The sequence below is a fragment of the Arabidopsis thaliana genome, chromosome 4 (assembly GCF_000001735.4).
Source record: "Arabidopsis thaliana chromosome 4, partial sequence".
Taxonomy (NCBI): Eukaryota; Viridiplantae; Streptophyta; class Magnoliopsida; order Brassicales; family Brassicaceae; genus Arabidopsis; species Arabidopsis thaliana.
Window position 1 is genome coordinate 8,612,882 of NC_003075.7, and position 27,699 is coordinate 8,640,580.

The 27,699-nt window shown below is 35.4% G+C and overlaps 8 protein-coding genes and 1 long non-coding RNA gene across 13 annotated transcripts; 7 read left to right on the plus strand and 2 right to left on the minus strand.

Annotated features, from left to right (window-relative positions):
- Nucleotides 1-1,178: 1,178 nt before the first annotated feature.
- Nucleotides 1,179-5,292, plus strand: FAR1 (FRS (FAR1 Related Sequences) transcription factor family). 5 transcript variants are annotated; one of them, NM_001340992.1, is made up of 8 exons: nt 1,179-1,463; nt 1,812-4,048; nt 4,145-4,198; nt 4,319-4,387; nt 4,482-4,544; nt 4,637-4,708; nt 4,797-4,844; nt 4,936-5,289. In NM_001340992.1, exons 2-8 carry the CDS (start codon nt 1,925-1,927, stop codon nt 4,987-4,989), a joined length of 2,484 nt encoding a protein of 827 aa, NP_001329445.1. In that variant the 5' UTR covers nt 1,179-1,463; nt 1,812-1,924; the 3' UTR covers nt 4,990-5,289. The 5 variants fall into 5 exon arrangements, with proteins under 5 accessions (NP_001329445.1, NP_567455.4, NP_001329443.1 ...); NM_117596.6 differs by having other exon boundaries at nt 1,179-1,392; NM_001340994.1 differs by having other exon boundaries at nt 1,186-1,605; nt 4,936-5,292.
- Nucleotides 5,293-5,377: 85 nt separating this feature from the next.
- On the plus strand, nt 5,378-6,777 carry LigB (catalytic LigB subunit of aromatic ring-opening dioxygenase family). Its single transcript, NM_117597.5, has 3 exons — nt 5,378-5,809; nt 5,946-6,325; nt 6,399-6,777. The coding sequence occupies exons 1-3, from the start codon at nt 5,573-5,575 to the stop codon at nt 6,589-6,591; spliced, it is 810 nt and encodes a 269-aa protein (NP_567456.1). The 5' UTR covers nt 5,378-5,572; the 3' UTR covers nt 6,592-6,777.
- A 586-nt stretch (nt 6,778-7,363) lies between these two features.
- Nucleotides 7,364-9,821, plus strand: AT4G15096 (uncharacterized protein). Its single transcript, NM_117598.2, has one exon. The coding sequence runs from the start codon at nt 7,715-7,717 to the stop codon at nt 9,752-9,754; it is 2,040 nt and encodes a 679-aa protein (NP_567457.1). The 5' UTR covers nt 7,364-7,714; the 3' UTR covers nt 9,755-9,821.
- A 3,127-nt stretch (nt 9,822-12,948) lies between these two features.
- Nucleotides 12,949-16,739, plus strand: scpl30 (serine carboxypeptidase-like 30). Its single transcript, NM_117599.3, has 10 exons — nt 12,949-13,259; nt 13,472-13,579; nt 13,670-13,765; nt 14,371-14,463; nt 14,625-14,716; nt 14,867-15,163; nt 15,545-15,678; nt 15,769-15,864; nt 16,285-16,390; nt 16,492-16,739. The coding sequence occupies exons 1-10, from the start codon at nt 12,974-12,976 to the stop codon at nt 16,648-16,650; spliced, it is 1,467 nt and encodes a 488-aa protein (NP_193246.2). The 5' UTR covers nt 12,949-12,973; the 3' UTR covers nt 16,651-16,739.
- Nucleotides 16,740-16,765: 26 nt separating this feature from the next.
- CYP97B3 (cytochrome P450, family 97, subfamily B, polypeptide 3) lies at nt 16,766-20,237 on the minus strand. The gene is made up of 14 exons (NM_117600.6): nt 19,958-20,237; nt 19,542-19,713; nt 19,355-19,462; nt 19,204-19,288; nt 18,871-19,112; nt 18,616-18,789; nt 18,501-18,548; nt 18,353-18,412; nt 18,182-18,268; nt 18,007-18,095; nt 17,830-17,921; nt 17,622-17,683; nt 17,382-17,531; nt 16,766-17,259 (listed from the first exon to the last, which is right to left on the minus strand). The coding sequence occupies exons 1-14, from the start codon at nt 20,110-20,112 to the stop codon at nt 17,041-17,043; spliced, it is 1,743 nt and encodes a 580-aa protein (NP_193247.2). The 5' UTR covers nt 20,113-20,237; the 3' UTR covers nt 16,766-17,040.
- Nucleotides 20,238-21,626: 1,389 nt separating this feature from the next.
- Nucleotides 21,627-22,710, plus strand: AT4G15120 (VQ motif-containing protein). Its single transcript, NM_117601.3, has one exon. The coding sequence runs from the start codon at nt 21,898-21,900 to the stop codon at nt 22,477-22,479; it is 582 nt and encodes a 193-aa protein (NP_567458.1). The 5' UTR covers nt 21,627-21,897; the 3' UTR covers nt 22,480-22,710.
- A 486-nt stretch (nt 22,711-23,196) lies between these two features.
- Nucleotides 23,197-23,468, plus strand: AT4G06290. Its single transcript, NR_141992.1, has one exon. It is a non-coding gene; the product is annotated as an other RNA (long non-coding RNA).
- Nucleotides 23,469-24,784: 1,316 nt separating this feature from the next.
- Nucleotides 24,785-26,700, plus strand: CCT2 (phosphorylcholine cytidylyltransferase2). Its single transcript, NM_117602.9, is given in 8 exon segments — nt 24,785-25,048; nt 25,147-25,260; nt 25,341-25,436; nt 25,536-25,578; nt 25,653-25,804; nt 25,886-25,954; nt 26,114-26,224; nt 26,316-26,700. Coding segments are annotated over 8 exon segments (914 nt in total). The 5' UTR covers nt 24,785-24,911; the 3' UTR covers nt 26,508-26,700.
- On the minus strand, nt 26,543-27,410 carry AT4G15140 (uncharacterized protein). The gene is made up of 2 exons (NM_117603.8): nt 26,985-27,410; nt 26,543-26,903 (listed from the first exon to the last, which is right to left on the minus strand). Exons 1-2 carry the CDS (start codon nt 27,378-27,380, stop codon nt 26,802-26,804), a joined length of 498 nt encoding a protein of 165 aa, NP_567459.5. The 5' UTR covers nt 27,381-27,410; the 3' UTR covers nt 26,543-26,801.
- Between the last annotated feature and the right edge of the window lie 289 nt (nt 27,411-27,699).

Genomic DNA, 27,699 nt, shown 5'->3' on the forward strand with positions numbered 1-27,699 from the left:
AATAATATAATTTTTATATAATATTAAAAAGTTCTCAGTAATACTTAAATATATATATATTAGAAAGTTATTTAATGTCTAAATTTCAGATTTTTAGAAGAATTTAGCCAAATTAAATCAAATATTAAAAGATTTTGCTGTTTAAAAAGGAATTAAATCAAAAAATATTAAATGAATTAAAAACAATTATCTTCCACTCCACATAAAAAAAAAGATATGTGAGTAGAAAAGAAAAAAAATATTAAAAGATAAGATGCAAACCCTGCATTTGTAACTCCATAACTAAATCTAAAAGCAAGTGACTCAGAGCACAACTCTCGTACAATTTGCCCTACAGTTTTATTTATATTTGGTGGCAAATGTCAGCTCTGTTTTGATGTGAAAGCCATCAACATCATGTAATTGATTAGCATATTACATATAGAATATGAGATACCCACATATATATAGAAAAAATGACGGTAAAGATTAAAAAAAAAAGTATACTTGATTTGTCATAATAAGAATAAGCATGTATCTCATATGTACAAAAATAGATTTAATGTTATTTATTTTAATATTCTTGTATTTTTTGTTTTATTTGAACTTATAATAAAAAAAAAACTGTAGATATTAATAGTTATGTAAAAATCATAAAAATAGATGTAAAAATCATATTAAAAGTTATGATAAATTTAGTTTACTACATAACTCTTTTGAAAAATGTGGAAAAATTATAGTAAACTGTATGAAAAGAAGATTATCATACAGTTAAAATTAAAATCTTTTAGAACATGTGTAGTGGTGGTTTCTAACCAAAGTTTTTAATTTACTAAAGTAATAATAATAAAAAAAATATTTAATTTGAAGAGTTTTTTAAAATAGTTTTTTCAAATCTTTTAAATTAAAAACTTTCTCATATTTTCTTAGAAATTGTTTTAATTAAAAAAATATTGTTTATTATTTTATTATTATTAATGTAGGCGAGAGATTTTGGTAAAAAATCACAATGCTGATGCTTTTAAAATAATCAATTTTTCTAAGAATACATAAATCAGCAATGCTTCTCACACGCCAAACGTAAATATAGACGCGATTATGAAAAAAAATCGCGTCGAAAACAAACGTCATTATGTCATTACACGTGTTACCAATCAAAAAGCCTTTATGTTTAATTAGTAAAGGCTAGTAAGAGATTTACAACAAATGAAAAAAATAAAAATAAAAACATAATCCAAGATCCCTAAAAATTCCCAAAAAGAACCCTAGATTTTCTCCTCTCACGCTCCTTGGTTCCTCACTCGCTTTTGCTTCCCCACTCGCCTGCTTCGTGTTCTTCTTTGCTTTGCTCTTTTCACGTCAGAATTTTGCCTTCCCTCCCTTTGTCTCTCTCTGGGTGGCCGAGAAAATACAGTAAAAAGCCCTCACCAATCCAAAAGTTTGACATTTCCTGAATTTTGTAGTCTCTTCATTTGAATTCTCAGGTTTTCTCTTAAGATACATTAAAGTCTCTGTCTTTTATGCTGATACTAATGAAAGTTCAGTTCTTTCACTGAAATTTTAGAACCAGAACTTTTCTACTACTAGAAGTATGTTGTCTCTGACTCTCTTAGTTTGAGTTCTCAGGTCTCCTTCTCTTATTTGTGTGAAATTTTACTCTTTTTTGGCTTTAGAAACAGAACTTTTCTACTATTAGAAGTTATGTTGTTGAAAGTTCTTCACTTTCATTTGATTCCATTGATTTCATATTGCTTTGTGTGTTTCAAGTTTGATGTTTTTAGGTAGAAGATGTCGCGCTGGTTCTTATGAAGTTTGGTTGTGACATTTTTCAGGTGCTAAGGTGGATTATCTAGTAGAAAGATTTCAGTTTCCAATTTCATGGAAGCCCATAGTGGGGTAGTTGCTTTTGAGTGTGTTAGTGAATCCATATGTGGCTAAGGTTAGGATGGATTTGCAAGAGAATCTGGTTAGTGATGCAGGGGATGACCATATGGTTGACATTGTAGTTGAACCGCATAGTAACAGAGATATAGGAATTGTTGATGAGTTCAATATAGGTGGAGATGTTGGATTTAGTGGTGATCTGGATCTTGAGCCACGAAATGGTATAGACTTTGATACCCATGAGGCAGCGTATATCTTTTATCAGGAATATGCAAAATCTATGGGTTTTACTACGTCGATTAAAAACAGTAGACGTTCCAAGAAAACTAAAGACTTCATTGATGCTAAGTTTGCTTGTTCCAGATATGGTGTGACTCCTGAGTCTGAGAGTAGTGGTAGTAGTAGTCGAAGGTCAACTGTGAAAAAAACAGATTGCAAGGCTAGTATGCATGTGAAGAGAAGACCAGATGGGAAATGGATCATTCATGAGTTTGTAAAGGATCACAATCACGAACTTTTACCTGCCCTTGCTTATCATTTCCGGATTCAGAGGAATGTCAAGTTAGCTGAGAAGAATAATATCGACATTCTGCATGCGGTTAGTGAACGGACCAAAAAAATGTATGTTGAAATGTCGAGACAATCTGGCGGATATAAGAATATCGGGTCTCTTCTTCAGACCGATGTCAGCAGTCAGGTTGATAAGGGTAGGTATCTAGCTTTGGAAGAAGGAGATTCTCAAGTACTGCTTGAGTACTTCAAGCGTATCAAGAAAGAAAACCCTAAATTCTTTTATGCTATAGACCTGAACGAGGACCAACGTTTAAGAAATCTGTTTTGGGCTGATGCCAAGAGCAGAGATGACTATTTGAGTTTCAATGATGTTGTATCCTTTGATACTACTTATGTCAAGTTTAACGATAAGTTGCCACTAGCTTTATTTATTGGGGTGAACCATCACTCCCAACCTATGTTACTAGGCTGTGCATTGGTTGCTGATGAGTCTATGGAGACTTTTGTGTGGCTGATAAAAACATGGCTACGAGCAATGGGTGGTCGAGCTCCTAAAGTTATACTCACTGACCAAGATAAATTCTTGATGTCTGCTGTTTCAGAGCTCCTACCAAACACTCGTCATTGCTTTGCGTTATGGCATGTTTTAGAAAAGATTCCTGAATATTTCTCACATGTGATGAAACGGCACGAGAATTTCTTACTGAAATTCAACAAATGCATTTTCAGATCTTGGACAGATGATGAGTTTGATATGAGGTGGTGGAAAATGGTCAGCCAGTTTGGACTTGAGAATGATGAATGGCTGCTATGGTTGCATGAACATCGCCAAAAGTGGGTGCCCACATTTATGAGCGATGTGTTTCTGGCAGGCATGTCGACATCTCAACGTTCAGAAAGTGTGAACTCTTTCTTCGATAAGTACATCCATAAGAAAATCACGCTGAAAGAGTTCTTGAGGCAATACGGTGTGATTCTGCAGAATAGGTACGAAGAGGAATCTGTTGCAGATTTCGATACTTGCCACAAGCAACCTGCATTGAAGTCCCCCTCGCCCTGGGAGAAGCAAATGGCAACAACTTACACCCACACAATATTTAAGAAATTTCAAGTCGAGGTCTTGGGGGTTGTCGCTTGCCATCCTAGAAAGGAAAAAGAAGATGAAAATATGGCGACGTTTAGAGTTCAAGACTGTGAAAAAGACGATGACTTTCTTGTAACGTGGAGCAAAACTAAGTCAGAACTTTGCTGCTTCTGTCGTATGTTTGAATACAAAGGGTTTCTTTGTCGGCATGCTTTGATGATTCTGCAGATGTGTGGTTTCGCCAGCATCCCGCCTCAGTATATATTGAAAAGGTGGACAAAAGATGCTAAGAGTGGAGTATTAGCTGGTGAAGGAGCAGACCAGATACAGACCCGAGTTCAGCGCTATAACGATTTGTGTAGTCGAGCCACTGAATTGAGTGAGGAAGGTTGTGTGTCAGAAGAAAACTACAACATCGCATTGCGCACACTAGTCGAGACCCTGAAAAATTGTGTTGATATGAATAATGCTAGAAACAACATCACTGAGTCTAATAGCCAGCTTAATAATGGTACTCACGAAGAAGAAAACCAGGTAATGGCTGGGGTAAAAGCAACAAAAAAGAAGACTGTATATAGGAAAAGAAAGGTATGCTTTTACTGAAGCTTCTCGCCAATCTAAACCTACGTACATTTTCTTAGCTTCAAAGGTTAAAAAGAAGATACTCAAATTGATCTTATGCAGGGACAACAAGAGGCTAGCCAAATGCTTGAATCTCAACAGAGCTTGCAACCAATGGTTTGTGCTTTGATTTGATCTTCTCTAATTAGTTTGATCATTGTAACTGCACATTGCTTTATGAGATTAAGAGTAGGATGTCTTGGATATATGGCCTTATAGTTTTAACATTTTGTGCAGGAAACTATAAGTTCAGAGGCGATGGACATGAATGGTTACTATGGTCCTCAACAGAACGTTCAAGGACTGGTATGCTATGTTAGTTGATTAATACAAACCTGGTTAAGCCATTCGACATCTATTATAAACCCTAATACTAAACCTGTTTAAACTGTGGATATAGTTAAATTTAATGGAGCCACCTCATGAAGGCTACTATGTAGATCAACGAACCATCCAAGGCCTGGTAGGTTACATATAGTTTAAATGCTTGAATCTCCCAAATCTGTGCTAGAGTATAAGTCAACGACATGAATTTTGGTTCTTTTGACTCTTCAGGGACAACTGAATTCGATAGCACCGGCGCAGGATAGCTTCTTCACGAATCAGCAAGCCATGTCTGGGATGGTGGTACATTATAAAATCCTTCAAACTGATTTTAAAAACTGTGTTATGAATGATCGTGTTGTTAACATCTTTTGTTTATTGTCCGGTCCAGGGTCAAATCGATTTCAGACCTCCTCCCAATTTCACTTACACTTTACAGGTCTCAGCTGCCTGGATAAAGTCTTTACTTTAGTATCATTTTGTACTCGAACCACACGTGTTGATATCGTTAAATCTTTTCGTTATTCCAGGAAGAGCATTTGAGTTCTGCCCAATTACCTGGTAGTTCATCAAGGCAGCTATAGTAGCAACACGTTTTGATTACTTTGGAGAGAAGTTTTGTCTCAGGAAACATTTGCAAGAAGCTGTTCCAAACATGAGAAAAACACAAGATCTTTCATGGAGCTGAGTTGCAATGACAAGATGTAATCTTTTCTTAAATTGGTTTCTGTATATTATGGGATTGCCTTATGATGTATTAATGTGGGATGAAATATTGTGTTATCTGATTGAATGTCTTGAGATTTAATAGATGCACTTGTAACAACATCTTTATCTAAACACATAGAAATCTATCCTCTGTGTATTAGTCAAACAAGTAATTTTGAGATCACATTAAATCAAAATTGTTAAAACAGGTTTCAACTTATTTAGTAGAAACAAAAAGTTATTTTTAGATTAAATGTGGTTAATTTGGTTAAATACACATTCCCTGGTCGTTGTCGTATGTAGGTGTGTCCCTTTTGACAAAACAAACAAACAGAAAAGGTTTCTTTATTCAGACAACATCAAAACTGGGGAAGAACCAAAACTAATAGAGTTGGTCAAAAGAAACATTTGCAAAAAAAAAAAAAGAGAGGCAAAGATCTCGAGAGATTTCAATTTTCAATGGAGAAAGTGAATCAAACCTTCTTCTTATCTCATGGATCTCCAACTTTGAGCATAGATGATTCCTTGGAAGCGAGACAATTCTTCAAATCATGGACTCAAAAAGTTCTTCCTCAAAAACCCAAATCGATTTTAGTCATCTCTGCTCATTGGGACACCAAATTCCCATCTGTCAACACTGTTCTTCGCAATAACACGATCCACGATTTCTCTGGCTTCCCTGATCCTATGTACAAGGTAAAACCAAAAAAAATATAACTTTTTGTCTCAACAGATTTTTAGGGCTCTTAGATCGTTGAAGGATGCATAAAGTTTTGATTTTTAAATGTTTAAATCATCTCTCTTGGGTTTGATTTGATATTTTTGTCTGTAGTTGAAATATGAAGCACCAGGAGCAATTGAATTAGGGAAAAGGGTTAAAGAGTTGTTAATGAAAGAAGGAGGAATGAAACGTGTTGATGAAGATACAAAGAGAGGACTTGATCATGGAGCTTGGGTTCCTCTTATGTTGATGTATCCAGAAGCTGATATACCCATTTGTCAACTCTCTGTTCAATCAAATCAAAATGGGAGTTATCATTACAACATGGGTAAAGCATTGGCTTCATTGAAAGATGAAGGTGTTCTTATCATTGGCTCTGGAAGTGCTACTCATAACTTGAGGAAGCTTGACTTTAATATCACTGATGGCTCACCCGTTCCTTGGGCCTTGGAGTTTGATCATTGGCTTAGAGATTCTCTACTTCAAGGAAGGTTAGAAAGTTTTAACCTTTTTGCTGCTTGGTTATATGATAAGATCATTGATTTGTTTCATGTGTTTTTTTAGGTATGGAGATGTGAATGAGTGGGAAGAGAAAGCTCCGAATGCGAAAATGGCGCATCCGTGGCCCGAGCATTTGTATCCGTTACATGTTGTGATGGGTGCAGCAGGTGGAGATGCAAAGGCAGAGCAAATCCATACAAGTTGGCAACTTGGTACCTTGTCTTATTCTTCTTATAGCTTCACTTCTTCTCTTTGAAACATTTCAATCTTCATCTCCTATACTTGTCTTTGATTAAGCTTTTGTGTGTGTGTGTTCATGTCTCTTTAATTAATAATCCAAATCCTGTCTTGTATACGAATACAAATCCTCTATGTACTATAATATATGAATGTCATGTGAATTTCAATAAATTGTGTTGTTTGTAATGTACGTAGAACCATTTGTCATATCTCTGTGTTAGCTTTGTGATATCTACGTTTTTAACATAAACCCTTAAATCATCAACCTCCATGGCCGAACAAATCATATTTCCATCAGATGTTTTGAATACTATCTTGTATCGACACCATCGTTGGCATTTGTTGCAAATAGGTCGACTGAGACGATTGTTAGGAATACTCAACCGTATGGACACAGTCTTCGATAATTGTTCTTGATTTTATGTAGGGATCCTTTCCTAGTATACATTTAATATGGAATGTGACTCCACACTCATAGCATGCATAGTAGCCTTTTCTTCGGATCTGTTGTTTTCTCACAAACTTGGCACCAATAAAGACCAGTAGACCACTTGCATTTTTCTCATAACAAAGGGTGAGAATATGGTCATCATCGTCATGCTTAACTTTGTAAGGAAGAGTGGCACAACGAAAGCATAAAGAAAAATCACATTCCGCATAACTTAAACTTCTAATATAACATAATTTTGTTTGACATATTGAACACGCTTGCGCAGTTACTCGTTCATAGATTAATGATATAGGAAACTAGGCATTGATATATGGTTAGATACGTGGAATACATGAGTGGAGACAGTAGCTGTGAGACGTGGCAAGAGAAGATTGGTCGATGGGAGTGTTAGAGGAAGAATCGAGATGCAGAGATATATAGCTAATGAAGATCATTTGCAGAAGATAAGAAGATTTTGGATTTGTTGTTTATAGTTTCCTTTTGGATTCTCTCTGAGAATCGTTCCTCATCGTTCGCCGGAGTTTCATGTTGAACTCTTGTAGATGAGAAGTTGATATCGCGTTTCATGAACGTTGTATCAATCTGTCATTTTCATTAATCGAAGCATTCTATTTCGTTACTCTGTTTTCCGTTATCACTGGTATCAGAGCCAATCGTGTCCTCGGTGGAGATCAAAGCTACTTGCACGATGAAGAGTCGTCGGCGCATATCGTGGGAAGAGATAAACGAGAGCTGGTTGAATGGCTTATGTGTGTTTTGCAAAGAGCCAGAAGCTCCTGATCACCACCTGAAACACAAGAACTTAGGGCTTCTTATGATCTATGGTAATGACGATCATCTCTCTAATGGTGGAATTGGTGAATCAATTGATCATCGTTCAATGAATTTGGTACATGAGGAACGAGAGGAGCACTCCAAGTTGGATAATCACAAAGATTTAGTACAGAGAACTATCATGGAGGAACGAGAGGAGCACTCCAATTCTGAGATTCTGAAAAGTGTTGAACCTAGGGAAGTAAATTTCGGGTTGGAAAATCTTGATTCTGTGGTGATGAACGAGTATCAGGAGCAAGATTGGGTTAAACAGAACATGAATAAGAGGTTTGAGGTTGAAGATGATGTTGATAGGGGTCAGAAATTGTTGAGTATTACAGAAAATTGCAGTGCACACCAAGTGTTCGGTAAAACGTCTCAACATGAAGAAAAGCTGGAAATAAAGAAGAAAGCGAAAGGATTCAAATCATGGATGTTCAAATTCAAACTTGCTAAGAAAACAATAAGGAAACGAGACAATAAGGGTTGGTTCCACACTTGGAGCAGAAAAGTGGGTTGGAGGAAGAACAAGCCTATGAAATTGCAGTTAGTTTCACATCAGGTGAAAGAATCATCACATAGGGATAAAGACTCTTTTGCGGGAAAAAAGTCAATTAAGCAAGAGATGTGTGTTGAAGTGGAGAGCTTGTTGCAGCAACAGGATTTAAGACGCATTAAAGAGACACAAGCGGATCAGGGAGATTCTTATGTTGTTGTCCGGAAACTGTTGCCGCATCTTGAATCGGTTTGTGCTACAAAATCGTTTTTGGACAATGATTCAATGTCCGAACTTGAAGCGGAGTTAACTGACTCAAAGATGAGGACGGCTGGTGTTACACAACATCAGGTCTCAATTTTTGTCATGGAAACTAGCCATCATCATCAAGTGTTAGAGGATTTTGATATGCATATGGTCATTGAGGATCAACAACCTATCGTGACAGAAGCTTTGCGTCTAATCTCTAATGATTTCCACTCGGACGTGGCTGAGTTGTGTGAGCAGTTAACATGTGACGAGTCTCATAAACCGAAGCAAAGACTAGCTCCAAAGTCTTGGATGTTTAAGTATAGAAGGGACCATAAGATACTACAGAGCCCTACTATGTCTAGGAATGTGAGAATGGTTGTTTTCAGAAAAATGGAAGCAGCAGAAAGGAGTCAACATTTGGTTACACACAGGTTTCATGTGGGTCCACTAGAAATGGATACTCAAGACTCTGAAATTGGTATCATAGAGGTTTTAAGAAGAGTGATGATGCTGTTCCAAAACAGTATTGTACAAGCCAAGATGATGGTGACAAAGAGAAAGAAAACGTTTTACAAGTCTAGGAGATTCAAGTTCAAACATAGAGTTGTACCAAGAGCTTTACAATATGGTTTTGAAGTCAAAATGAAGCAAAAGGTTTCTACAGAGTATCCATGTTTGTTCTTGATCGGCAAGGAGGCAGAACTTGTTCATATTTTGCTTGGGTATAGGGACATGATGTTTAACTTGAAGAAAAAGGGGAGATTTAGACTCTTTCAGTCATTTTCTAGACAACTTCTCTTATGGCTGCGACATGATGCATTGCTAATAAAACCGTTTCTGCTTAGTGATGAGAGGTTCCAAATAAAGCATACATGGAGAACTAAGTTCATACACTCCGTTTCATCAATTGGTGTTGGGCATTATGAATATTCTATTTGGACACAGAGTGACAAAGGGACGCAGCTCTTTTACAGCAGGAGATTGGTTGTTTACAAGCTTGGAAGTGAGGCCAAGAATGTTGTAGAGGTGTCTCAACGTGTGTATCAGCTTGTTAAACTGAAATTTGCCAAAGACGAACGAAAGCTTGAAGTCATACAGAGCCAAACCTTTGACCCTGGGATTGGAATTGAATCACAAGAGCTACTTGAGAATACCTATTCGAACTGAACCTTGTGGTCAAGGTTCTTCCAACAGGGGAGTTTTGATATAGGAAACTAGGCATTGATATATGGTTAGATACGTGGAATACATGAGTGGAGACAGTAGCTGTGAGACGTGGCAAGAGAAGATTGGTCGATGGGAGTGTTAGAGGAAGAATCGAGATGCAGAGATATATAGCTAATGAAGATCATTTGCAGAAGATAAGAAGATTTTGGATTTGTTGTTTATAGTTTCCTTTTGGATTCTCTCTGAGAATCGTTCCTCATCGTTCGCCGGAGTTTTATGTTGAACTCTTGTAGATGAGAAGTTGATATCGCGTTTCATGAACGTTGTATCAATCTGTCATTTTCATTAATCGAAGCATTCTATTTCGTTACTCTGTTTTCCGTTATCAATTAAGAACAAATGATGTCGATGAGATGGAGGTATATCATGAAAGTAGACGTGTATCAACTATCCATGATCGCAAAATTAACATACAGTAAATATATCATACCAACCAAAAGTGTTTTATTTTGGAGGTCATGTATATACATGATCACATGATGGATCTAATTACCGGTTATCAAGATTATTTATTAGACGGTTAGTTTCTTGATTATTCTTATCCTTTTTTTGTATGAAATTGATGATTCTTATATTACAATAATAAAACAATATGTAAGTGGGTGGGTTCAAGAATACGAAGGTCTAACATTTGCTACATTTAGAGGAGCTGGACATGCAGTGCATAACTTCAAACCAAGCAGCTCGTGCGCAGTAGAGACGTAAAAAAAAAGAATTAAAAATATGATTTGGTAAATTAATATTAATTAAGTCTCTAAGTTTTCAGAAAGTTTTGTAGTTTGGGTTTGGTTACGTTAACTTGTCAGAAGGATTGTATAAGTCTATAAGAGAAGATGTATGTTAATATGTCACTTTCTATGTTATGATCATAATGGTCGTGGAAGTTTCAACACTTGAAGATTATAAATCGCCAAAAAGACTTTTGAAATACTACAAATTGAAGATTATAACGTGAAAACCATCATCTTCAATAAACATCATGTCCAATAAACAACATGATTATACTCGCAGATACTTGTTTCTTAGAGCAGTAAATACTCGTATAAACCAAAATTTAATCTCCCAACTAATCTCAATGTTTCCGCCTTTCCGGTAACTTAAATGAGATCGGAAAATATGTAATTATACTAACAACACGTCTCAAGTTCGGGACTTTGTGGTCTAGTGATAAAGAGATGGGTTTGAGGCATCAACACTTCTCAAGTTGTGTGAAACTCCAACACATTGTTTCTGGATAACCATATGGATCTGAAGCCTTGCTTACGGCCATTTGAATATCTGAAAAGAGGGTATATCCATAGTGTTCTACTGTTCTCTATAGACGTAGGACTTACCTTGAGTTATCCAAAAAAAAACTATAGTAACAACACAAAAATTACCTAAAATAAACCTTATTTTATCATTATGATTTAATGTAAAATCAGAATCAAATTACTTTCGGCATCAGAGACCAGCTTTTTATCACCCACTGAATTTTACGAATCAAGACTTATATGGTAGACTATTAAACACAAATATATCCAATGAGAGCATAGAAGATCCGAAAATCATGACTTCCCTCTCACTCATCAAACAAAGTTGGAGTCTATGTCATAACCCATAATCAGTTTTCTTTTTTCTTTTTTTTTTCGAACATCTTCTAAACATGTTTTCAAATTATTGCCGAGACTAACAGCTGTCAAGGGAACTACGCAAGAGTAAAATGTGTGCATATTTACGATTAGTCAAATGAACTAAAGCGTAGGCATTAAGTGAAATATATATATTTTAGTTTTGACCAACGTGGTTTTAAATCACTCAGTTATTTAATTATTCCATGCGTTAGTGGTATATCAATTCGTTGTTTGGTAAAGTTCCTACACACTCACTACTCAGTTGAATAGTTACCAAAAAAAAACTACAATTCACAATCTATACATAGAATTTATATGGTCAGTATGTATTAACTCAAAAGTGGGAAAACATGTCTTCTTTTTAATTATCTCTTATGTGCATAATTTTTCTTTGTTTTCCTCTCGTACTTTCTGCTTTCGATCATTTCAGAAAAATTATACAAGCTCCGCTATTTTACTAAAAAGTATTAAATTTATACCGTACTTGTTACGTTTTAAATTTTGTTAAAACGAACACAAATGTTTGGAGACATGTATATGTGATTTTAAATGGAAAACATCAAGTTATATTATATAGAAAGTAAAATATCGTTTTTTATTTCTGATTTATCAATATAATCATATAGAAAAATTAGAATGTACTACTATCAAAATTATGGAAACCTACTGCATATGGAGTTAGAGTTTACTTTACAAGGAATTTAAAATTAATATTAATAAAAAATTTTAACAATTTTAAGTTTCGGTTTATTATAAATTGAGTACAGTTACTCATTTTGATACTCCTGCAAATAATTTTGAAAACCCTATTATGATAAGTCGATCAATCCGCCTAATTTCTTACGGATTAAAGCAATCTACAGAAAAATAAAACAACATTACTACTCTAATTGCATATGATTGCTAGAGAGCGCATAAGGCTAAGTCGTAAAGAGAAACACCGATTCCGAATCCACGAAACTCAAAATATTTTGTGGAATTGTCACATAACCAAAAATCTGGAATCCTCATCCTACTTGCCACGAACATATCTATCCGAGACTTGTCCACAAAACCACGAGAGAGAAGCCGAAAACTAACACAAAAATGCATAGGCAACCGTGGACTTCTTCACTAGCTCATCGAGATAGCAATGCCACTAGCTAATTTCTTACGTTGTATCTTATTTGTTTTACTTTGGGGCATGACATGGTTAAACCCCATCAAAGAGAAAGTGTTTCATCCACTAGTCAATATACGAATTCATTCGAATTTATCCCTGTAAATCCTAGTTCTTAGGATGAACTGGTGTAATAAACAGCAAAAAAAAAAAAAAAAAAAAAAATCTGGAATCATTCGACCACCTCAATAAACTAAAGCTACCAATTACCACAATATAGTCTTCCATATCCACTTAGATATAAAAGATAAAAGTAAACAAATATTAAATTTCATATGCACGCATAGGAAACTCATGATCTTATCTTTTAAATAGACATCTAGTTTTCTTAGGTTATAAATAGACATTTTGTCCTAGAACTTCTTCACTACTAAAACCTAGCCTCAAATGGATAATCACACTAAGAGCTTCTCTAGTCTATTAATTTCTTTGTGGTTTACTGCTCTTTTAATATTAGTAGAAATGGTTTCATGTGCGAGACAACATCGTAGAAGTTTCTTGGCCAAGGAGGCAGATCTGGTGACAAATTTGCCCGGACAGCCTGATGTGAGTTTCAAACATTACGCCGGTTATGTTCCTGTCGATAAATCCAACGGAAGAGCTTTGTTTTATTGGTTCTTTGAAGCCATGGATCTCCCCAAAGAGAAACCTCTAGTTCTCTGGCTTAATGGAGGTAGCTGAAAATCATTACAAAATAAATATCGTATTCTTTGAATTTTGTAATGTTAACATGTGAAAATATAGTAGACTCATAACGCGGTTACATGGTTATTTATCTATTTATTTTTGGTAAAACAATTATGGCTAAGGTTGTCTTACGTATTTTTCTTTTGTTTAGTTGTCTGATTGGTGAATATATTCAGACTTTGGGTTATATACATGTAGGTCCAGGGTGTTCTTCTGTGGGATATGGAGCAACACAAGAGATTGGTCCGTTTCTCGCGGACACCAACGAAAAAGGACTTATATTTAATCCATACGCATGGAATAAAGGTAATCTTGTTTTGTAGTATAAACTAGAATATACTTTTCTTTATGATCATGATTTACAATAACTTAATCATAAATCATTTGCTTGTGCAGAGGTTAACATGTTGTTTTTAGAATCTCCCGTCGGCGTTGGTTTTTCGTATTCAAACACAAGTAGCGATTATCTAAATCTTGACGATCACTTTGCAAGTAGGTCTATTATTCAATTTGATGAAGATTCACTTTTATAGTTTTCTCACATATTAAAAAATATTTATATTGTTTTGTTTATAATTATTTTTTTTGCCTAAATATACGCTTTTTCACAGTAAATACAGATTACTGTACTAATTAAATTTATTAAAATATCCTCCATCAATATTTTATTAATATTCAACTGAAAAATACATTTAAAAAAAAGTATTTAAAACAAATCAGTGAGAAAGCCCAAAAAAACTCAATATTCATATAACAGAGTGAGAGTAATAGATTGATTCGTATACAATAAACTCTTACATATCGCTTTTTTAAATAAATTTTCTAGTTACGCTGCTGCAGGCTACTACGAGAAACAAAAACAGGTCTAATAGATTAGTTGACTCTAGGTTTTGGCTCGGATGTTTAACATGGTGTGTTTTATACCCAACGAGCAACTACACCGCATCATTAGTCGGATAGTTTAGATTCGGATCACTCAAGTTAATTATAAAATAAAGTGTATAGATTTTTATCGTACATACATACTTTAGTTTAGTAAACAACCAAACATAACTGTACGTTACAACATTCTGTTTCCTCTCTTTTTCTGCCATCAGAAAAAGACGCGTACACGTTTCTTTGCAACTGGTTCGAGAAATTCCCAGAGCACAAAGGAAATGAGTTCTACATTGCAGGCGAAAGTTACGCAGGTTAAATAAAAATCATCTTGTGTTTTTTTTAACTAATATGTCTAATTCGGTTTTATAAAAAATTTTAACTAATATGTCATCTTCTGTTAAATCATCTTGTGTTTAGTTTTTATATTGTCTAATTCGGTTTTATAATTTTTTTGGGCAACGTGTGTGTGCAGGAATATACGTACCCGAGTTAGCAGAACTTGTGTACGATAACAATGAAAAGAACAATGATTTGTCGCTTCACATCAATCTTAAGGGTTTTTTGGTAAGTTTGAATCTCTCGATACTAGCTAACTGTAAATAAACCAAGTAGTTGTGTACGATAACAATAAAAACAAACATGTTAATTATACTCGATATAACCATATATTCAAATCAAATCAGTCCCATTTTTTTTTTTCTTTTGGCTATCTAGTTGGGGAATCCTGATATATCAAATCCAGATGATTGGAGAGGCTGGGTGGATTATGCATGGAGCCATGCAGTGATATCGGACGAGACACATAGAAACATAAACAGGTTGTGCAATTTTAGCAGCGACGATGTTTGGAACAACGACAAGTGCAATGAAGCCATAGCAGAAGTTGACAAGCAGTACAACGAGATCGATATCTATAGCCTCTATACCTCAGCTTGTAAAGGAGATTCTGCAAAATCGTCTTACTTCGCATCAGCACAATTCAAAACAAATTATCACATTAGCTCTAAGAGGGTATGTGTACGATATAAAACATTATATATATTCTTCCTAGTTTCATCTTTTACATTTCCACACATATACAAAACATATTGAAACTTTGTTACATCAAACAAGTTCACTATTGATATTTCTAATAAGGATTCTTTATAAAAAAAAAAAAAAAAAAATTGAAGTCAAAATAAATAATTTGCGTCAAAGTTTACTTTGCAATCCAAATTAATACTTATTTTGAAACAAAAAAAAATGCTAGAAAAACATTTAAATTATAAAAATAAGAAAAGTAAGGAGTATATTATATATATATATATATAGATAGATCCTTAAAATTCTCTTAAAAGCTATATACCAAGTGTCTTTGAAACTTAACAAAATTATATTGTTCTCATGCTTCAGATGCCTCCAAGGCGCTTGGCTGGATATGACCCATGCTTAGACGATTACGTGAAAGTATATTACAACAGAGCAGATGTTCAAAAAGCTCTTCATGCAAGTGATGGAGTTAATCTCAAGAACTGGAGCATTTGCAAGTATGTGTGTTAATAAGTTAATTGTTTCTCTTCTTTTGTATGATATATGCATGATGGAACTTGTCTGAATAGTTTTTGGTATTCTTGTAGCATGGAGATCTTTCATAATTGGACTTATGTAGTGCAATCGGTTTTGCCTATATACCAGAAACTCATCGCGGGAGGATTAAGGATATGGGTTTACAGGTAAATTACATTCATGAAAACCAAATCAAAATTTAATGGAGAAGAATAAAACATATTGGCAGTCAAGCTTAAATGATTAATAAAAATTTGTGTTCCTTCCTACGCAAGTAACAAATTGGGAGACAAACAAATCTCCCACATCAGAAACTCAGCAAAATAATAGTCTAATATATAAGTCAAATTCAACTCCACTTAGTATGGCCTTTTTGGGAAGGAGTAGGGTTGACCACTTTCCCAAAACAGACAATATCACAATATCATACTAATTGGGAGTTAACTTGGTCGTGGAGAGCTCAACGTAACCATACAGTTTAAAGCTTTTGTACTTTGGTTGGTTACATATAATATACTGAAGAAAGTTTTGTTATTCATATAACGGCCATCCCACTAAACCGTTGGTTTGTGGTTTCGATGGCACAGCGGTGATACAGACGGATGTATTCCTGTACTCGGAACTCGGTATAGCTTAAATGCACTCGGATTACCCATCAAAACAGCTTGGAGGCCATGGTACCATGAGAAACAGGTCAATACATGATTACATATGGATCTATTTAACGGGTTATTTTAGATTCTTATTTGAGTTTGATTAGTCCTATTTGATGATTCTTATATTTAAAACAACAGGTAAGTGGATGGGTTCAAGAATACGATGGTCTAACATTTGCTACTTTTAGAGGAGCTGGACATACAGTGCCTAGCTTTAAACCAAGCAGCTCTCTCGCTTTTATCTCTGCGTTTGTCAAAGGTGTTCCTCTGTCGTCATCGAGGGTAGAGACTAATTAAATCAAGAATTAAGAAGATGCTTTGGTAATCTAATATTTGAGTGTTTAAGTTTTCAGAAAGTTTGTGAGATTGTGGGTTTTGTTACGTTAAAAATAAGGATCTCATTGTAAGAGAGATGATGTGTGTTAACTATGTTTTCTCTTTTCTTTTCTAAAAAGTGTGTTACTATGTCACTTTCTAGTAATGATCCAACATAACCTTAAAGCTGTTTGGTTCTATCTTCCACCAGATCTGATCTATGTTTCACCAACAGATCCAATCTCTGTATTAGCTTTTTTGCATTTTCAAAATCTCAAGAATGTACGTTTAGTGAATCATAAGCATATCATCTCTCATTTACACTCAGCTTCCTTCAAGTTAAAATTGAGTCTTTTTGCCTATCCATAAATTTCACTTTGATCTTCTCTTTAGTTTGCACCACATCCCATTTTTGGCATGAATCGTTGCGCCGCTCACGAGTTCAACAGATTCTGGCGTTCCACGCAGCTCCACATCGAATTTCTGAAACAACATAGCTAGTGCGACGGTCGATTCCATTAGTGCAAACTGGTCTCCAATGCATTTTCTTGGTCCTCCACCAAATGGTAAGAATGCAAAGTCTGCTATTATCTGTTGTCATCATAAATACCAAACAGAGGCAACTTTTGTTACAAGAGGAAAGATTATTCATTTCTTCTTTGAGAAAATGATCACATGCTAAGGAAAATATTTGCAAGCTTTGGAAATTTCACCTCATTCGGATATAGTGCCCCGGGGCTACGAGATGGATCAAAGCCAGCCCATCCTTCAATTCCATTGCTCTCCTTTGTTCTTAAAAACCTCTCAGGCTCAAAATCGTGGGGATTATCCCAAAAGTATGGAGATCTATGGAGATTATACACCTGAAAGCAAGCAGATACACAATAGGGTAGTCAAAGAAAAGCGGGTCCTGATGAGGAGAAGCATAAACAAATACAAAAACTACCACTTACAGAAATGAAGATATCAGTCCCTTTTGGAACTTTATGACCTTCTTTTTCCCCTTTGTGTCCTCCTGTTGATACAAGCAGTAGAAAGACATAGGAAAATAGACATATATGAGCTCTGGACTAAGTCATTCTCTAGTTCTAGTGGAGATATGATCTGTTAATGAAAGCAGATTTGTATACGTAGTACTTAGCAAGTGCTTTTGAGACATACCGGGTAATGTTTCTGGTTTGAGAGTGCGTCTGATGAGCAAAGGTGGCTGAGGAAAGAGACGAAGGACTTCTACAACGATCAGTCGTATGTACCTACAGAAGCATGAAACAAAGCGGTCAACGAATTAAATAGAGACCAAAAGAAGAGATGAAAGAAGATATCTTTCGAGTAACGTACTCGAGCTTTTTCATTGATTCATAAGTGGGTGGACCTTGACCAAGCACAGCATCAATCTCAGCTTGAGCTTTCCTAATTTTTTCAGGATTCTGCAAATTTAAAAGAGAATCTTAAGACTGTACAATGAGCTTTTAAGCAGTCATGGAAAAAATGTTAAAGACTCTTAAGTGCATACTTGTGACAGAAGGAAAACAGCCCAAGTAAGTACTGCTGCTGTTGTCTCATGACCAGCAATTAGCATAGTCATCAAGTCATCCCTCAGCTATTGAAACAATTGTGTGAAAACTAATGAATCAAACACAAAAGAGGAAAATAAAATTGTTAATCAGAAAGTGATAAATCTTACCTGCCGGTCATCAATGTCAACACCGCGCATATCGACTAAGAACCGCAAAAGACTTGCATCCTAAGAATCCAAGAGTAAACAATCAGTAGAGTTTCAGAATGGGAATAAAAAGGGAAGGATATTTTTTTAACACTTGTGCAACATAAACCTTGAGATTAGTGTAGTCCCTTTCCTGGAGCTTCTCAACATCTGTTTCCTGGGAGAACAAGTAACAAAATGAGAAGAGGAGAGCGGAACCAAGAACAAAAAAGAAAGTGAACTACCTGTCTTGTCTCTTTAGCATTTTGAATGAGGCCATCAAGGCAATCGTTTATAATCTTCAGATCGCTTTGGAACTTTCGTTGCCTCGGAACTATCCATCTAGCTGGAGGAAAGTTCCAATAAGGGAAGTAGAAAGTAGACCGATGCTCTGCCTCGAAAAGAGTTCCATAAACTGCCTGTGATGTAACAGAAAATATCAATGGACCAGTGTACCTCAGACGACTGGTGGAGAGCCAGTTCAATAGTAGAATGATTACCTTGATCACAGGGGACTCTTTTGTGACAGAGCCAAAATCGTAGTTGAACACGCTAAGACCTATAATATCAAGAGCCAGACTCGAGAATTCTGCTTCCAGATCCAACTCAATGGTGTCCTCCCCGCTTGAAGTTTCTTTCTCCCTTATGAGTTTCTCAGATTTCAATATCATTTTCTCCGAACAGTCACTAAATACTTTGACCATGGCCTCTAGATACAATTTATGGAATGCGGGAGTGATAGCTACAACAGAGATTAAAAAGAAACAATCATCAATGGCCACGGTACTGCAATATCTGAATTCTGAAAGATAGAGATTACAACGTGCTTTTACCTCTTCTTCTTAACTTCCACGTATCTAGATCAGCCGGTATTAACCCTTTTCCCATAATCGGCTCTAAGATCTCAGCAAGAACTCCCTAGAGAAACACAGGAAGTTACTTGATGATACCAACGAAAACAAAAGAAAGGGTTATTTCAGTTACCTTGTCATAAGAAAAAGCATTTTCCCGGAGGACATGCCTTGCAATAATGGGATCTGAGATGACAACAAAGGCTTTTGGACCAAACGCAAGTTTATAAATTCCTCCATGCTTTAGATAAAAACATCACAGAATCAAACAAAGATAAACTTCTTCAAGTAAAGCACTGAAATAAGTTGTAATAGTATACCTCCAAGAACCAGTCGTAAAGAGATAAAAAGAGAGGCTTTCCAAACAAATCAGAGACAGAGCCTTCAGCAGTAGGCATTGACCCCAAACTTCCACCACTTAAAAAATTTGTCAAAAGGTTGCTCGCATTGTCCAATATGTTACCATTCGTCTTTGGCTCCGTAGATTGGCACCTAAATATGTCCCACCACAAAAATCAAACTCAAAGTTTACTTCAATTATACCATCACCAAAGCTCTAACTTTATCTTATCTGGTTCTGAATTTCACAATCCACATTAAAAAGCTTTCGAATTTAACTAATTCCACAGACATCTATAGATACGTCTAGATTCAGTAAACAGTAAACAAAAGGCCCCAACTTTCATCAAACCCAGAACCTAATCGTAAGGGTATAATCAAAAGAAGAGAAACCCACTTGATGGAAACAGAAGCTCTCCGAGAATTCACAGAGGAAATGGTTTGAGGGTAGAAACCGAAGAGGCAATGATCGGTCCTACCCAGATGAAGAGCGCCGCCTTGGAAATGGGTGGGATAAGTAGCAGCGGCAGGAAAAGCCATGGCTGCTACCATCTTCAAATGAAAAGAGAAGCTCTAAAGTTAGATGAAGGAGAAGAAGATTGAAGAACATTCTTATCTTTTTGCTTGAAAATGGCCACTTCAAGCACCAAGCATAACGACGACACAGATGCACTTGGACCAAAGATTTTTTTAATTGTGACACGTGTCATACACGTTCGCGGTTTTTAAAAAACAAATTGGCTTATTTAGTTGCTAAGTAAATTAAATTAGTGTCAAAAGTTTAAGAAAATGAGAAGATGAGGTGGATAGTTGCAAAGTTACGAATGTAGAACGGGTAAAATGTCAAAAAAAAGCACGAACTTTTAAATTTGGGATGAAAAAAATATGAATTTCTAAAACGCAATTAAAATCGTAAAGTCTTTTTTGACTTTTGATAAAATGGTCAAGTTTCGTTGAGTTTGCCATTTCGAGCATGTCGTTAAATTTCCGTTAACAAGAAAATCACAGGGTTAACTTTCCGTTAGCATTTTCTGTTATAAACGAAATGACGTCGTTTATAAAAAAAAAAAAACGAGCCCATGGTGATTCGAACCATTGAACTTCTGTCTTCCTTACAACAACTAAACCACAGAGCCACGATAATATTTTAACAAAATGACAAACCAAAATATATATAACATATAAATACACAATTAATTAAAAATAACCAAACTAAAATATATTAACAACTAATATTGTACAAATATTTAATACACCAAAAATATTTATTCCATGTATATAAAGATTTCTTGTATATTAATGCATTGAATTTAAGTTAGTCTTTCTTAAATGATATAAAAATGAAATTTATGAAATATAGAAAATTAAATATATTGCCTATGTGCATAAGTTTTTAAAATACTTTCCATTCTATGTGCATGTATAAATTAATCCTATATTTATTTGAGATTGATTGTGTAAATTTTAGGTAATTTTCTAATTCAATAAGTTTTAGTTTTTTATATAAGATAAAATGAAGAAATAATAAATTTTCAGATGAAAATTCGGTGCATTTAGAAGAAATTGCTATATGTAAAGTTAAGTATATGATATTCGAAACGTATATTTATGGTATGTATATTTAATATTTGTGCATGTTTGGTTATTTTGTTATTTTTAGTTTATATGCTATATAGATATGTTTGCACTATTATTGAAATGAGATTGTGGCCTAATGGTTGAGTACATGATAGGAAAATAATAGGTCATGGGTTCAAAGCCTTGCCGGGCTCCCAATTGTTATTTTATTTTTATCAAAACGACGTTGTTTGCTTTTAACAGAAAATGCTAACGGAAAATTAATTCCGTGATTTTTTTGTTGACGAAAACTTAACGACATGCCTAAAATGGCATAGTCAAGGAAACTTTGCTATTTTATTGAAAGTCAAACAAAACTTTACGATTTTAATAATATTTTATAAGTTCATGGTTTCTTATCCCAAATTTGAAAGTTCATGTTTTTTTTTATATTTTTCCCAAAACAAAAAAGTTAGATAAAAAAATCGCATTCTTGAATTACTAATTTACTACTGCATGTGAGAATTGAGAAATGCAAATCGACAACATCATCCAAACATTAGGCGACGCATCAACGACAATCTTTTTTAGATCCACGTGTCCCTAAAATGTAAAAACAAACCAAAACCAACGGCTGTGATTTGTTAGATGGTCTTACTTTGACCAAATCCAACCAATTGACAAGTTTTAAAATGCTATTAAAAACCAAAAGATGAGAGAAAGTCCATAAATACTAAACAAGGGCTCCTCTTTGATCTCTCCCATAATAATAAGAAGAAGATGGCCAACTCTAACAACGACTGGTCTCAATTCTACAACAACCAAACCTTCTTCACCACCGCAACCTCCACCGTCACAACCACCACCACCACCGCCACGTCAGCTGATTCTCCTCTGAGTCCGGATAATCGCCGTGTTGCAAAGCCAACACGTCGGAGATCTAGAGCCTCACGTCGTACACCTACTACACTTTTCAACACCGACACAGCCAACTTCAGAGCCATGGTGCAACAATTCACCGGCGGTCCATCCGCCGTTGCGTTCGGGTCTTCGCCGTCGTCTGGTTTTAGTCTCACCTCGTCTGATCCCACTGCCGGAGTATCTTCCTCTCCTTGGCAATACGCTAATTTGCAGAACCAAATGGCTCATAACGAGCTAATGCAACAACAGCGACCGTACATGTTTTCGTCGTCAAACAACGTGAGCACTCTTAGCTATCCTAACGCAGTGGCTACCGATGGTTTTGTGGGGGCGGAGGAGAGTAGAGAGGGTGGTGGAGGAGGAGGAGGAGGTTATGCTCCGTCGTCGGAGAGGAATAGCAATACTACCTATTCCGAGGAAAAAACGGTATATTATTCTTAGAAATGTTCTTTTTCTAGTTTTTTACCTATTCCGAGGAAAAAAAACATAAAGGAAGAAATGTTAGGTATACTGACTTTGTTTGTAGCAGAATGAAAACTTTGACTATTGTAATTTTCTTTAGTTGTTTATTGTTTTTCATATTTTGAGGACTTGTGGACGGATAAATTAAATAAACTTAATAGAATTATACGATTCAATTAGAGATAAAATGCGGTATGGTTTTAATAACGCACTACATAATGCGATTTTGTCTTCATTCAGAACTTTAAATAGCATTTACCAATTTGAGATATCGTCATTTCGAGTTTAAGAACTCATTTAGAAAGGGAAACAAAAAATTTAAGCGGCTTTGGAAACAAATATACTCAAACGTGATCACATGATATGGATAAATATGTTCATAACTATTCGACTACAAAATTATGCATTTTGGTGTTCATAGTTTAGTATTCGAACAACTTGTTCAAACTATCCTACATAAATTCGATTATAAGATCCCGTAGTCGTATTTTATATGTATGAATATTCGTTATGGTAATAGTTCGAGTATCATATACTTGTACATGGAAAGGTCTAAATGAATTTTCTTTTCCTTTTCCTTCCATGTGATGATCAACTTTAGAAAAATCTTAGTTGGCTTTTCAATTTAAAGAAGAATTTTCTCTACAGAAAGAGAAGTGAAGAATAAATATTTTACGTCGCCGTTGCTTTTCGTTCAGAAACTAGGGGAAATGAGTCGGTGAAGGTAGGCTACCAACATGTGAAGAATCTCACATGATGCGTTTCTCTTTTCTTCTCCTTTTTCACAAAATGAAAAAGTCGTTTATATCGCATAAAAAACGAGTAACAAAAAAAGGGTTAGAGACGGGATGAATTAATGGCCCATATTTAACTTAATACTTTTTCTGAAGAAATGAATTCCGTTAATGTGAAAATTGTTTGCTTGCTTACTAATTACTTTTGTGCTTCCATACCTTTTTTTTGTTGCATATGGTTTTAAATGGTGGCAATCTGGAGATCTTCCGAGCTTAGTTATATGTATGATGGGTACCATTCGGATATGTTAATAATTTGGTTTTTTGCTTTCCTTTAGTCGGTTTTGAAAGAACCCGAACTGAATTAGAACTTTGAACTGAAATTCAAATTGGTTCATTCTATCTTGGTTTTAATTTTCGAACATGTTAACATTTTCCTTCTCGTATGTTAGTTTCAGTTTTTGATCCTTTTTCTGACAAACCGACTCTCTGCTGTCGGATTCCGACCTAGCAACACGACCATCTCAAATCTAACACTTTTCCTTCGAGATCCGACGATCCTCATATACTTTGAGCAAAGACCACCTAAGTCCGGTTCCGTGGAAGCTAAATCATAGCAGTCTCAGAGGCTGATTGTTCAATCAAACAACCATAAACTAGAATCCACGACCGCCTTCTAAGAAATCTAGGGATTGTCCCTGTATATAAACAGTTAGACAGTACATATAACCAAAAACGTTGTTGAAGCATAAACGAATATCTCTTAAAGTATAGTAATAAAGGCAGTCCAAACTCAATATACATAGTCCGGGTTAGAACGTCATATATGATATGACATCATGGAATGACAGATAAGGTGCAAAACTATCGGAGGCTCTCTATTTGAAGTGAAACATTGTGCTCTTTTTATATTCTATTCAAAAGTTATATATAATACCAACAGCTAAACAACCATGAACAATATCAGTTTAGTGAGTTTTATATAGTTAAAAACTTAGAAAACTCTAACTGATGTAAAACCAACGACAAGATCAACAATTTTTACCTTTATTTCAAAAAATGGTTTAAAGAAAATCTATAAAATGTTAGGCTCTAATTCATGACTCATATTGTTTATGTCATTACTTATTAATCTATAAAAGTTTGAGAGTATGGATGACACAATTTGACCCACAACATATACAACAACCACCTGTAGGTGTGTGTACATGTACCCGGGCCAACATGTTCCCATGCGATCGAAGAGCACTAGTATCCTATTCGGCTCAAATATTCTTTATACGTGACTTCTTTCAAATCATTCTTATTTTTGATTAATACGTTTACGAAAACCATTAATATATCAATATATGGCTGACCAAAATAAAAAACTATATATTAAAAAGAAATACCAACTAATATCAGTGTTCAAAGATGGCCGACCTATGCTCTCACCATCTCTCAATTACTATATTTTACAAAATTGTCGTCTATCACTTTTTTGGCTTTAAATGTGAATGTGAGATAACAATTTATTTTAGGTTGCAAAAATTGAAAAGTCTTATCGGAAAGAAAAAAAAAATCCAATTTAGAAAACCGCGCGTTGGAGGGAAAGCCATAGAAAACTAAAAGATAACAAACATTTTAACAAACCCAAACCCAAAAATTCTCAAGGAGGCCGAAGAAGAAGAAGAAGAAATGAGCGTTAATGGTGAGAACAAGGTCTCAGGAGGAGATAGTTCATCTTCAGATCGACCTGTTAGAGTCTACGCCGATGGGATCTTCGATTTGTTCCATTTCGGCCACGCTCGTGCCATCGAACAAGCCAAAAAATCGTCAGTTACCAATTTTTGTTTTCTTTCGATTATTTTGCCAGAATTGAGAAATTAGGGTTGTGAATTTGTGATTTGTGATTCCAATTTTGAAAAATTAGGTTTCCGAATACGTATCTGCTTGTTGGATGTTGCAATGACGAAATTACGAACAAATTCAAGGGGAAAACTGTGATGACTGAATCTGAGCGATACGAATCTCTTCGACATTGCAAGTAATGTTTCAATTTTCTATGGAGCTATTGTAGATTCTCTGGAGTTTTTTTGTTTGTTATAATGGTGTTTTTGTTAATAGGTGGGTTGATGAAGTGATTCCAGATGCACCATGGGTTCTTACAACAGAGTTTCTTGATAAGCATAAGATAGATTACGTAGCTCACGATGCTCTTCCGTAAGATTCGTTTTTTTGTTGTTGTGTATTTTTCCATTAGAGAGAATTAGCAATTTTTAAAACAAGGTTAATGATTTGTGTTTGTGTTTGTTTCAATAGCTATGCGGATACTAGTGGAGCTGGAAATGATGTTTATGAGTTTGTAAGTATTAACATAGAGATGTTCTTTCTTCTTCTTATGCTGTTTCTTAAAGATTTGGAGTTTATTTTGTGCAGGTAAAGTCGATTGGGAAGTTTAAGGAGACTAAACGAACAGAGGGGATATCGACATCTGATATAATCATGAGAATAGTGAAAGATTATAACCAGTATGTGTTGCGTAATCTGGACCGAGGTTATTCAAGAGAAGAACTCCGTGTCAGCTCGAGGTACGCTCTCCATTTTTCTCTGCCTTGATGTGGGAATGGTATATTCAACGTGATACACTAACTTGTTTACTATACGAACAGGAGAAGAGGCTTAGAGTGAATATGAGATTGAAGAAACTACAAGAGAAAGTTAAAGAACAACAAGAAAAGGTGAGAGGCGATGAATCTATTCTTATGCGTTAATGATGCACGGCTTGTAAATAGTAAATATACAGAAGAAGTGCAGTATGTTTGGCTAAGAATGGAGTTAGAGTCAGAATCGCTCATTGTGTAACTTTCTGAATCCTGAATCTTTTTCCCTTTGTGCAGATACAAACCGTAGCAAAAACTGCTGGGATGCACCATGATGAGTGGCTTGAAAATGCTGATCGTTGGGTGGCTGGATTTCTTGAAATGTTTGAGGAAGGTTGTCATAAAATGGTAAGCAGCATTACAAAAAAAAGATCATTTGAAATCTCAAACATGAGTATAGTAGTGTCTCCGTCGCTAATTATTGTTTTATTTTTCTCAGGGAACAGCCATCAGAGATGGGATTCAGCAACGGCTAATGAGGCAAGAATCGGAAGAGAACCGGCGATTGCTTCAAAATGGACTGACGATTTCCAAAGACAATGACGATGAACAAATGTCTGATGACAACGAGTTTGCAGAAGAAGACTGCGTCAATGTGAGCAACAAAGGGATTGAAACAGTAAAGAAATGAGAGATTTTGGGTCATGGTTGAAGTATTTCCAGATACAGAACCAAAATCTACTAGATTTCACCAGTAATGGTATTAGGCTTGTTTATTCAACTGTACATCAAACTCTGTTTCAAAATCTCTACTTGTGTCTAAAACTCAAATGCATCAGAAATCAAAAGCAGTCATGGATATATCTATGATCAAACACTCCAAATGATTACATGATGACCATAATAGAAACAGCTCAACTTCACAATTCATCAAAGGTCTAGTAATTATTGAATACAATGAAAAGCAATTGAAGTTGCTATAATCTTAGTATTTGAAGTCGAGAAGCTTGGCATCAGCGAATGAATCTCTCTTCTTTTTCGATTTCTTGAAATGTTTTGAAGCTGCCTTTAACACACCATTCCATCCCTAAACAATTAACAACATCTATTATAAACATTGACCAAAACAAAACTGAGAACATTATCTATGTTATATGATATAACATACCTTGGTAGGGAGAGGAAAACAGCCAATTTTAGGAGAAGAATCATCATTCTTCATTGAAGGTATGTCTAGTTTCAGTAATTTACTCTTCTTCTTGTTCTTCTTCATTGACATCATCTTCATCTTCTTCTTCTTGCCTACTTGAAACTCCCCTAGCTTAAGATTCCGACAAACGCAACTGTCGGAGTCTAGATCTGAAGGACTGGCGTAATTTCGAGGCAAGAGAGGAGACCAAAGAGAGCTCTGTGAGTAGTCGAATCCAAAAGCAGAGTTATCTGGAAATTTGCAGAGAAGCTCTCGACACATTACTGGCTGCAAATACTCAACTACTTTGGTTGTAATGAGAGGATAATTCTCCTTTTCCTCTTCTTCTTCTTGTAGCTTTCTTTGATTCACCATTTTTGTTTCAGATCTTTTTGTTTTTTTGCTTTTTTCTGAGTTTCGTGTTTCTTTTTATATTTTGGGTCAAAGGATGATGATGAAGAAAGACGACCGTTGGGGTCGGATTTAGAACACGTGTCATGTAATTATTGGATTGTGAATCTACTTCATGTCCGAAAAGTTACCGTTGGAAGAAGACTTTAGATTGCCATCGGGGCAGGATTAGATTGGACATTGTACAGTGCCGCACGGCCGAATCTTGACATTTTATTACTATTCAAGTCTTAACCGTTACACTATTCAGATTCAATCTAAATGGACTAAGGAGTATGGACGT

Excerpts from the sequence above, each read along its gene's own strand:
- FAR1 (NM_001340992.1), top strand. The coding sequence starts at position 1,925 with ATGGATTTGCAAGAGAATCTGGTTAGTGATGCAGGGGATGACCATATG. Across the intron at positions 4,545-4,636 it reads AACGAACCATCCAAGGCCTG|GGACAACTGAATTCGATAGC; the intron begins GTAGGTTACATA and ends TTGACTCTTCAG. Across the intron at positions 4,709-4,796 it reads AAGCCATGTCTGGGATGGTG|GGTCAAATCGATTTCAGACC; the intron begins GTACATTATAAA and ends TGTCCGGTCCAG.
- LigB (NM_117597.5), top strand. The coding sequence starts at position 5,573 with ATGGAGAAAGTGAATCAAACCTTCTTCTTATCTCATGGATCTCCAACT. Across the intron at positions 5,810-5,945 it reads TCCCTGATCCTATGTACAAG|TTGAAATATGAAGCACCAGG; the intron begins GTAAAACCAAAA and ends TTTTGTCTGTAG. Across the intron at positions 6,326-6,398 it reads GATTCTCTACTTCAAGGAAG|GTATGGAGATGTGAATGAGT; the intron begins GTTAGAAAGTTT and ends GTGTTTTTTTAG.
- AT4G15096 (NM_117598.2), top strand. The coding sequence starts at position 7,715 with ATGAAGAGTCGTCGGCGCATATCGTGGGAAGAGATAAACGAGAGCTGG.
- scpl30 (NM_117599.3), top strand. The coding sequence starts at position 12,974 with ATGGATAATCACACTAAGAGCTTCTCTAGTCTATTAATTTCTTTGTGG. Across the intron at positions 14,464-14,624 it reads TGCAGGCGAAAGTTACGCAG|GAATATACGTACCCGAGTTA; the intron begins GTTAAATAAAAA and ends GTGTGTGTGCAG. Across the intron at positions 14,717-14,866 it reads TCAATCTTAAGGGTTTTTTG|TTGGGGAATCCTGATATATC; the intron begins GTAAGTTTGAAT and ends TTGGCTATCTAG.
- CYP97B3 (NM_117600.6), bottom strand. The coding sequence starts at position 20,112 with ATGGTAGCAGCCATGGCTTTTCCTGCCGCTGCTACTTATCCCACCCAT. Across the intron at positions 19,714-19,957 it reads AGAGCTTCTGTTTCCATCAA|GTGCCAATCTACGGAGCCAA; the intron begins GTGGGTTTCTCT and ends GGACATATTTAG. Across the intron at positions 17,532-17,621 it reads GGACTGATATCTTCATTTCT|GTGTATAATCTCCATAGATC; the intron begins GTAAGTGGTAGT and ends GCTTGCTTTCAG.
- AT4G15120 (NM_117601.3), top strand. The coding sequence starts at position 21,898 with ATGGCCAACTCTAACAACGACTGGTCTCAATTCTACAACAACCAAACC.
- AT4G15140 (NM_117603.8), bottom strand. The coding sequence starts at position 27,380 with ATGGTGAATCAAAGAAAGCTACAAGAAGAAGAAGAGGAAAAGGAGAAT. Across the intron at positions 26,904-26,984 it reads GTTTTCCTCTCCCTACCAAG|GGATGGAATGGTGTGTTAAA; the intron begins GTATGTTATATC and ends TTAATTGTTTAG.